The following is a 10,617-nucleotide window of genomic DNA, read 5'->3' as shown; positions in this document are numbered from 1 at the left end:
CTTTTATAGAGAGGGCCGAAGCCGCGCGCTGAGGGCGGAGCCCGAAGCTTGATCGACGGCTGGAGTGCCATAGGGGCGGGGCGCCGGCTGCCGGGGCCTTGCAACTGCGCGAGGTCTGCCGCAACCAATGAGATCCCACCTTGGGCAAATGTGACCCCGCCTAGAAGGCGGGATCCAGTTACAAATTCTCCACCCCAGTAGCCAAAAAATTGGTTTTACAATGAATTTCTACAAAAAATGGATTATTAGATAAAAAAAAAAATCGATAGTAGCTTTGAGGAAGGACTTAAAAGTCACATTAGAGACATATTCTGTGACTTTTCTTTCTAGAATGACCCTGTAATCTCATCATCCGTTTTTTTCTTAGTATAGTCATCCCGTTTAATTGTTTATGCCTTTATTGTCTGCATTTCCGTAAGTTCCACGGAAGAAGAATCTTCTCAATCCTGTTACCACGGTGTCCAAGAGCCTGATATTTGGAGTCTTAGAGACTTGTTCAAAGAATGAGTTACACCCACTTTACAGAAGAGAAAACTGAGTGTCAGAGAGATCCGTTGCCCTGCATCACAAAGACTGATCCAAGTTTTCAGCTGGTTTTCTTGTCAAAGTATCATTGATTCATGTGTTCAGCAAATATTTCTTTTCCCTGATTAATCAAACCCTAGGGATTTGGCGGTAACCAAGAAACAGACATAGCCTCTGAGCTCTTAAAGTTTCCAATCTGTCAGGGAAGGCAAAGCACATCACTAATTACACATCACTATTTAAGTACAAGGGCTTCCCTGCTGGCTCAGCGGTAAAGAACCAGCCTGCAAAGCAGGAGACATAAGAGACACTGGTTGGATCCCCAGGTTGGGAAGATCCCCTGGAGGAGGAAATGGCAATCTACCCCTGTATCCTTGCCTGGAAAATGCCATGGACAGAGGAGCCTGGCGGGCTACGGTCCAAAGGGTCACAAAGAGTCAGACACCACTAAGCACAATGAGCGTGTTTAATTACAAACCAGACTTAGTTAGACAGGAACGGGCTGTGGCAGGAGAGATAGCACCTGCGTTGCAAGGAGTAGGGGCCTAGAGGCCTCTTCTGGGCTGGATCTCACCCAAGTAGTTGCTGAAGCAGGGGGAAATGTTCAGGGAAGACTGGGTTAGGGAGCTGGGGCAGGAGCTATTTATCAACTGGTCTGGAGGCATTTCAATATTTTAACCACCAGTACTGCTGGGTTGTCTTGCTGGTTAGTAGTGCTCCAAGAGTATATAGCAGGAAAAAACCTGACCTCACCTAAACAGTGTGGGAAGGCTTCCTAGAGATGATACTTGCCCTAAAATATAAGATGTTAACCTAGCGAGAGTTAGGATAGAAAGACAAACAAAAGGATGCAGCAAAGAACCCTATAACAAATGATTATAGTAATAGTAGTAATAGTAGCACTATATGGATAATTGAATAAAGATAGTCATAAGTGATTTGGGCATTTGTGTTAATTACCCCCAACTTATACACAAGGATGTTAAGTTTCCAATGCTTTCAGTAAATTTTGTAAGTAGCAAAGCCACCAAGTTTGGGTTCAAATCCTGACTCTGCTAGGGGTTAGAATCAAATGAGATGTATATAATGTTCTTAGACCACTCCTAGCACATAGTATGTGCTCAATCAATGTTAATGATTTCAAAGTCCCTTTCAGTTGATGTCAATATTCAATTTCTGTCAACTGATATGCTGTCAGCAGTACCTGAAAGCCATTTGGGGTGGGGGAGGAATGGGTGTGGGAGATGAAAGTCAAGTCAAGAAGGGCCTCAGGTGTCGGACTAGCATTCGAACCTGATTCTGGAGACACAGGACATCACAGGTCTCTGAGCTAGAGCCTCAGAAATAAAACTCATCTGCCCTCCCAGACAACAGCAACCCAAAGAGATGAGAAAGGGCCACGTGACCTACTTAGGCTCCACCCTCCTATCTGAGAAGGGGGTTAAGCCAAGGTTGTCTGAGTCACATTAAGCTCTAACTGTGAAAGACCAGAGGGTAAAAAGAAAAAAGAATTTCCATCCAGTAGGACAAAGTTGGGAGATTTTACTATGTGCTTTTAAGTGACTTTTAATATATGTGGTAATCTCTAAACTGTAAGTATCCTCCCTGAAAACAAAATAAATAAAAAACTATGACTTCAAACCTGAGTTTTCCAAATGTATGACAAGCTTATTGAACTAAAAACTGGTGTTAGGAGGGCTCATCTGCCTTGAGCACCTCACAAGCTCATGGAAGAGATGGGTACAAAAATAAGTAATACAGAGTACTTTGTGCTGAGATATTCTTCTATCAGTCCACAGGGAAGGACAGCTCAGATTAGAGGATGTCTCTTAGTGCTGCCTAGAATGGGGGCAAAGAAGGCTTCCTGGAAGAGGTGAGAACTGAAGGACCAGGCAGAGGGGAGAAGGCTGTTCTGGGGAGAGAACAACATGCGCAAAGACTCAGTAAGCAGCCACCAAATCCAGTTAATAAAGTTAAACAGAAAGAAGAAAGGAAAGAAGGCAGAAAGGAGAGAAGGAAGGTAAGTTGGAAAAAAGTAAGAGAAGGAAGCAAGAAAGGTCAATTGTATCATAGGCTGCAAAGGGCAGCAGGTAATTTCAGAATCCAGACACACACACATACACACATACACAGATGCAGGGGAGACCAATGGATTCACAAAACAGATTTCAACTCAGAACTTCTTTGCACTGGCTGTGTGACCTTGGGTACTCACTTCTGAGTCTCAGTTCTTTTACCTGGGATCATGGTAACCACTGCCTCACTTCAGGGTTGCTGGGAGGACTCTAGACAGTAAACAATAAAGCAGCTGCTGTGTACTTAGCACTCACTACCCACAAGCAGTCTGCATGTGCTTCACACACACTGAATCACTTGATCCACACATCAGCCTTATGAAGTTATTATCCCTGTCTTAACAGCTGCATAAACGGAGGCTCAGAGGGGCTACGGAGCACATTCAAGGTCACAAGCTAGGAGGAAGTAAAGCGAGGAGAGGCATCCAGTCTGGCTGCAGGAAGGAGGTAAGGACCAACCAAGCACAAGCCTGGAACAGAAAATCACTCAAGAGCCGGTTGACTGGAAAACCAGAGGGACTGAGGTAGGGTGGGGGACCCCCTCTGTCCAGTGCCGGTCCCCCACCAAATAACCATGGAACTGTTCAGAGGTCAGTCAAGCACCCCCAGGGAAGATCCCTTCCACAGATCTCTGGGGTACCAGACTCCAAAGCCACCCATACTCACTCTCCCTAACAAGGGGCAAGGGGACCCCAACATGTTGAGGGTGGGCTGATGGACACAATTTCAGCACTAAATACAGCTGTTGCTCAGCTCTTTTGCAACACCTAGATGAAAATTACCTGTCCTTCTTTTTTTAAGATTTTACTAATAATTAATATTGGATGTTACCATCACTATAAGGGTTTTGTTATCACAATGCCATTCAGTACATGTGAGGGCTTACTGTGTGCCAGGCACCAGGCAAAACAACTTACCCAGGTTACAGCCTTGAACATTCACAGCAGCCCTAGGAAGCAGGTAGGATTTATGATCCTCACCTTTTAGAGATGGAAAGTTCCAAGGGTCACCTGCCCAAAGTGATACAACATGTGAGCCCCCAGATACAGCCCCAGGCAACCAGAAGATATTTTTAGAAAAGGTCTACTTGTAGTATCAACCCCAGCTGCTTCCCCAAGATCAGAATGTCCATCACATTCTCCACTTGGTCCTGGTCCTAGGAGCCCCTGAGATCCAAATCTTGAGAAAACAGAGAACTTCCCCCCACAGACCCTCCAAGGTCTCCCCTTAAGGCTGCTCACAAGCAGGCCACAACACCCCTCACCTGGAGGGCTAGTCCATCTCCTCTCTTGGGGTTTCGAGGCCGAGGCTGTTTATTTCGCTTCATCCTGTCCTGGCACTTGGTGCAGCACTGTATACAAGATGGCTTAATAAGGCAACCAAGGCCCCTGGGGCCTGAACACCCGAGCAGAGCACCAGCAGGATTGGCTTGCTAATTGCCAATGTCTCACCATGGTGACTTGCACCCAGCTGTTCTAGCCTAAGCTAAGTTGCTTCAGTTGTGTTCGACTCTTGTGCAACTGCAACCCCATAAACGGCAGCCCACCAGGCTCCCCCGTCCCTGGGATTCTTCAGACAAGAACACTGGAGTGGGTTGCCATTTCCTTCTCCATGTTCTAGCCTAGTGGTGCCTAAAAACAGTTTCTCATGCTCCACTCCAACTCTGGGCCAGATTATTTCTGAACTTGCTTTTGAGTTATTAAGGCTCATCACTCCAATAGTGGGCTTCCCAGGTGGCTCAGTAGTAAAGGAGCTGCCTGCCTGCCAATGCAGGAGATGCAGGTTCACTCCCTGGGTTGGGAAGATCCCCTGGAAAAGGAAATGGAAGCCCACTGTTGTATTCTTGCCTGGAAAATCACATGGACAGAGAAGCCAGGTGGGCGACAATAAGAGGGTTGCAAAAGAGTCGGACACAACTTAGCAACTGAACGGCAGTGATTACAGCCAAGCTTATGTGAAGATACTGAGGCTCAGTCATGCCAACTGAGATATTCAACTGATGCACAAGGGCATCCCTCTTTCCTCTTAAAGGAACCAGATGACCAATATTAACCCCTGGAAAGCTACTGGAATCTTCATCAGGACCGTTTCACTAACCAAAGGCTAGAGGTAGTGACACAGAAAGAATTATGACATGATGGACTCTGAGCTTTGGGAAACCTGGCTGGGTGGGCCCAGGTGAATTACTGAAGGGAGTTGCAACGTTAAGCTTACAACGGCAAGAAACAGTCCACCCAAAGAGTTGGGGGCCACAGGCAGCTGTGTTAAAAATTGAGCCTGGGTCATTCCCCAGGAGTCTTCCCTCACTGGAGCCAACTCCCCTCACTAACCATGGCTCAGTTATGACATGACAACTTAGGAGCAGTGGAACAAACTGCGGGAGAAGCCTACAAAGGGACAAGGAACTGGACGGTCAACCCTGGGATTTAACTCATCTCAACCAGCTACCCAATAGCTATGAGAAGTAAACTGGACATGACTGTTCCAGACATCAAGGCTTTCAATGAACTTGTTATTTGGGGAAACAAGGTTTAGATATCCATTCACTATCCCAGATTGATCCTTGGGCATAGAGGAATTCTCAGGCTCCACTTCAGAGTTAATGCATCAGAAACTCTGGGGGTAGGTCTTGTTCTCCACTGAACAAGCCTTACAGGAGATGTTGGAGTTTGGGGACCATTGTACTAGACTTGGGGGGCACCTGTGGTACTTAAAAGGGCTTCCCAGGTGGCTCAGAATCCACCTTCAATGCAGGAGACACTCCCCTGGGTTGGGAAGATCCCCTGGAGAAGGAAATGGCAACCACTCCAGTATTTTTGCCTGGAGAATCCCATGACAGAGAAGCTGGGTGGGCTATAGTCCATATGGTGGCAAATGAGTCGGACATGAATGAAACGACTTAGCATGCATGCACAACTCAGCTCGCATGCACATGAAACTTCTGCACTGGACTTGAAGGTAGGTAATTTCAACCAACTATCTTTCCACTTTCCCTCACATGCCCCACCCACCCATTTGATCTGCAAAAGAACAAAAGGGACACCAGATTGTTAGAGAAATACTGATTTTAATTCAACATAAAGTAAACTCTAGGCATCTGTCATCTTTCAGCCTAAAAATTAGCAAAACTGTTGAAACAAGGCACAATTTTTCCCCATACTTGTTACGTGGCTCCAGTTACAAAAAAAAATTATGAAAATGTTTAAACAAAAATAGAAGTCTGAGATTTTTTTTTAAAAAGTGAATAAAAAATCCTCCCACAAAACCTGTCAACATTGTTCCTTATTCTACAAAATAGCACCAGTAAGAGTAAAAGGTGTTAAAAACCATTACGACAGCATTTCTGAAATGCAGCTTGTCTGACCTCCCATTCCCCCTAAAAAAAAAAAAAAAAGATTTATCGATTCACCTTGGAATAAAAAAGGACTTTAAAATCTCAGGAGGGAGGGAGGGTTGAGCTTTTATTGCAGTTTTCCCCCTGCAGTCTCTTAGAGAAGGGGAAAGTGCGAAGACTGTGCTTCTGCCCCTGGCTGAGAAGTTGGGGTGTCATACTGGGGACCTGTGCCTGCAGAGTAGCCTGGAGGGGTGCGGGGTGGGGTGGGGGGAGGGTCTTATGTAAGCTTCCTCCTCCTCTCACATGGGTATAAAGGGGGAAGACAGTGAGAAGCCATACCTGTCTATACCAATATATGGCAGCTTATAACCCAGCCCACCCCTTCCTGAGTTTCCAGAGGGTTCTATTGCAGTCACTGGGAGGGATTTAGCTAAGGGTAGCCCTGCCCTCGGATTTATGGGAAAAACATAGCCCTGAATGTGATGATGATGTCATCCCTGCTGAAATCATCATCCTTGTGGAAAATACTCTAAATGGGCCAGAGATCCCAGCCCTTTACACTGAGGTGGGGGCGGGGGAAGAGGGGTGGACGACGAGCCAGGGAAAACTCAAGACAGACATGGACATCATGTCCTCTCATGCTAGCCCTAGAAAAAAAAACATACTGGGCCCTTCAAAGGTCCCTTAGCTACCTGTCTACCGCTGCACACTCCTGGAAACAAGGAGCTGCAGACATTTTAAAAAATTAAAGTCTTGCAGTAACTGTCTTGGGTGATTTTTCAGCATCAACCTGAGTCTTGGAGAGCTGTCGGCACTGTGGTTTTGGTATCTTAGCCATCGTTTCTCTGAGCGGTAAACCCAGAAAGGAGAAAAAAAAAAAAAGCCATCTTACTACCTATTTCAAGTTTTAAAGTTTTAGGAGAAGATAAAACGAGCACCATGTCTGGCCACTCCGAGCGGCCAGGTCTGTATTGTGCAGAAGGAGGTGGCACCTCGGGGTCCCCCGGCCAGGAAGGGGACAGGCAGCTCTGCTCCCAACGAGGTACTCGGCGCGACCCCGCAAGCACAGCTGGGCTGGCAAGGGCAGAGCCAGGCTGCACCTCCTGGGTTGTGGCTCTGCCCACCCGCCCTGGTGCCTGGGGGACTATTCACAGGCAAAGTAGTCCTTCAGGGGGGCGAAGAGGTGTCGGATGACAGGCACACTCCAGGACCTCCCAAGCAGCTTCTGACGGGCCACGCGGCCCATGTTGGAGACGTCTGTGTAGTGTACAGGGAAGCCGAAGATCCTGGGGGCGGGGTATCAGAGTGAAAAGACGGGGAGTCAGATGCGCCCCCACCAGCGTGCTTAGCGCCTCTGGGAGACTCCTGGCTGTGGCAGCCCATGTAGCTCTCTGCTCTTCCTGCCCTTTGACCCTTCCCTTCCGCCAGGCCTTCCCATGAGCCCCCTTTTGACCCCCAAGGTCAAGTCCACCAGGTCTTTGGCTCACAGATACCCGTCAGGAGGGCATGGTCCCTCTTTTGAGGACCCCCCTTTTTTTGTGCACGCCCCCACACTTGCACTGTACTGTTGCCACAGAGCTGATGCTCGCTGGACTTTTCTTGTATGAATGACTGAATGAATGCCAAGATGGCCAGCCAGCCAGCAGACAAGTACCTATCTTCACATCACAAAAGGTGAGAAAGTTAAGCCATTGCCTTACTAAGGAATAGGGACTCTCACAAAACAGAGCTTATTTCCAATCATCAGATGCTCAGGTAATTGACCATGAGTAAACTGAAGCATTCTGCATTTTCTTTCCCTCTTCAAAGCAAATTGCTGGATCAAGGCCCAAGCTGGACTTAAATGGCAGATGGCAACGAAATATACCAACAGCCTCCTGAGTGGAATTCTACCACAGAAGAGGTACAGGCCTGGAAAGAGGCTACAGATACACTGGACCTCACTCTTTCCCAGGTTTACAGTCCTATACTACAAATTAAACCAAGAAATACATCCAGTTATAGAACTAAACTATCTGGAGTGAAAATACTCTATCAAAATAACCCTAAGACACTGCCAAAAATGTAGTGTTCACAACCCTTACTACAGTCTCATCACAATAACAAAATAAAACGAGGAAAGAAAAAAGTTAAATGCAGAACAGGAGAAATTAAATCAAAGAGTTGGTTCTTCAAAACGGATAAAGTTCCGACTTAGCCAAATAAACGGATAAGGGAACAAGCAACTCAGGAGGAATCCTGAGAAAGAAGCAACGGCTTGCTGGTAGAACTTCCTTTAGCTGGATCCTCATACATCCTAGCGTCCCAGCATGTTAGGGCAGGCAAATGCCAGGGAAACACAGCCAGATGAGACAGATGTACTGTCTCATGGCCTCAGGTTTCAGATTCCTCACCACCACAGCCCTTTGCCATTTCTGCTAGGAAATAAGCACCAACTGGAAAGGTTACTCCCAGCCCTGCTAATGTAGAAGGTCAGCAAGACTACGTGGAACACGCTGCTGGCTTTAACCATGGTTTCTACCCCTTTTCTCTCTGTCTGCTTGATTTCCCTTTCCATGAACATCCTTGCTCACCTTTCTAGCTCAGTGCACCACAAAATATCTTCTTTGCCATTCATGACAACGGGGAAAAGTTGGTTTTTCCCCTGTCTGATCGAGTTCGACTTGGTGGTTATTGTCTGTACTTTCTTTAACTGGAGAACAAAATGACATCATGGAGTGAGCACAGAATGAACGGTTCTGGGTCAAGGCTCAGAAGCACCTAGGGAAGGTGGAGGAGGGAGGGCAGGTGGGGGAGAGAGGGTGGCAGGGCCAGACTCAGATAGGGAATGAGAAAAGTTGAGAGATGAAGGACACACTCTGTGCTTCCCACAAAAGCCAAGAAGTTAATGAGCAGGAAGGACCAGCCTCAGAGAGAACAAAGAGATAAACAAAAAGTGACCATAAATGAGATCAGATGGGCGTCAAGGAAACAGTTACTGATCAAGCAAGATTAAGCAAAAGGAAAAGTTCCCCCAGATTATAGAGGATGGTCAAGCAGGGTTTGAATGAATGGAACTTAGCTTAATGGAAGCTTTGAAAATTAAGTTTCTGGAGATATTAATAGAATTATTTATAACTTAATAGCAGATTTTTTTTTTTTTGCAAAAGTGTACTCATTTCTCACTTGGGAGTCTCCATGGAGTGTGCATTCACAAGAGGAAACTCTAGTTGCCTTCTCTCATTTTTGTTTATCAAGAACCTCTCCTACTCTGTATTTGAAGATGGGATAGAACAACTGTGTGGGGAAGGAAGCCCGGCACCAGGGAGTCGTGTGGGGGGAGGACACCAAGGTCAAGTCCCATGGAAAGGTCACCGAGTGGTGGGCCAGGCACAGAGCACTGCTTACCTTTGCTGTCCTATTGAACTCCAGGCAGTCCTGCAGCTCGAGTTTATCATTCTTGGATGCTATCACAGGCCTGGGAACATCCAAAACCCATTACTTTCTACCTCCTGGAAAAGGGCCTTGGCTTGGTGCCTCCCAGGGTGGGAGTGAGAGCCCAAGCTGCAAAATGTGCTCTGGCCGTAAACTTGCTACAGATATATGATAAAAATGGCCCAGGCGTGAGCACAAGCCTGGCTGTCAACTCAGGGACAGGCTAGCTGCTTGGGGCAGGGAGCCCTAGGTGCAGCAGTGAATGTTCCCCCTACCCAATGGTAACAGTAGTCCAAGCTCCTTCACTGAGGAGAGCAGGATGGTGAAGCATATGGTTAGAGGGGTCAGGAGACACCTCAGTCTCAGCCCCACTGCTCACTGGCTGAATGAGTGACCCTGAGCAAATTCTGCCATCTCTGAGCCTCAGGAGCCTGGATGAAGTCTTTGTGGGTCTACTCACTACAAGTAGCACATCAAACCCATGATTTGGTGGCTTATTGCTGGAACACAGCTTCAGGAGGCTTTAACAGTGGGGCCCAGGTAAGGACAGTAGTTAAGAGGTTCACTTAAGGGCTACAATTCCCCTTGTAACTTTCACCATTGAAACCTGCAAATGCAGAGAGAGGCAAACAGATGCTTGACAAGGAGAATGGATAGAACTTTAGATACTGAAGTGGTTAAGCAGGTCCAAAGCAGAAAACTAGGAAGAGGTCTGAATGCACAGGGGTGATGACCACCACAGCATCCCTGGGTAAGGAACTCAAGAGGCCAAAAACAAATCAGATGTCAGATTGGACATGGTGTCCACAAGAGGAGCCACTGAACACGAAATACCGCACTGACCTCACCCTCTCTCCATTCCCAACTCTTCCATGGACTAAGGGAGCTAAGGGTTCACAGCCCTGCCCTACATTCTGTTGATTCTAGGACTGAAATCTTAAAAACCAAGGTGTTTAGTCCAAGGGCTAGATTTGGTCTGTGACCTACGGTTGATGTTGTCACTGATCCTATAGATCCCAACTGTAGCAGCTCACTGCTCATCCCAACTCGAAGTTCTGCAAATCCCAGTATCTAGAATCTGACCCCTCTCTGCACAGGACGCCACGCTCACCGATTTTAGTGCACGTGGATGGTACTTCTTGGTACCGACACAAGCACAGAGCTGTCCTCCTCTGAAACACGTCTGAGCTGCCTCCCCACGTCTGTTCTCATAATAGTCTATTCTTCCACCAGAAATCCCAGAGAACAAGAAACACATCTCATGCACCG

The 10,617-nt window shown here is 47.1% G+C and overlaps 1 protein-coding gene across 8 annotated transcripts in view; it reads right to left on the bottom strand.

Annotated features, from left to right (window-relative positions):
* Positions 1–5,650: 5,650 nt before the first annotated feature.
* Positions 5,651–10,617, bottom strand: part of DNMT3B (DNA methyltransferase 3 beta) — a 34,978-nt gene continuing 30,011 nt past the window's right edge. For 5 of the 8 annotated variants that reach the window (XM_043479100.1, XM_043479101.1, XM_043479102.1 and 2 more), the window contains 3 exons: positions 9,322–9,391; positions 8,508–8,626; positions 5,651–7,220 (listed from right to left, as the gene is read on the bottom strand). In XM_043479100.1, coding sequence (XP_043335035.1) covers positions 7,079–7,220; positions 8,508–8,626; positions 9,322–9,391 — 331 coding nt within the window. In that variant the 3' untranslated portion in view covers positions 5,651–7,078. The remainder of the gene's footprint in view (positions 7,221–8,507; positions 8,627–9,321; positions 9,392–10,617) is intronic. The other 3 variants (XM_043479106.1, XM_043479105.1, XM_043479104.1) reach the window with 1 other exon arrangement.

This window comes from Cervus canadensis, chromosome 10, assembly GCF_019320065.1.
Source record: "Cervus canadensis isolate Bull #8, Minnesota chromosome 10, ASM1932006v1, whole genome shotgun sequence".
NCBI lineage: Eukaryota > Metazoa > Chordata > Mammalia > Artiodactyla > Cervidae > Cervus > Cervus canadensis.
This window is presented reverse-complemented; position numbering and strand designations above follow the sequence as displayed.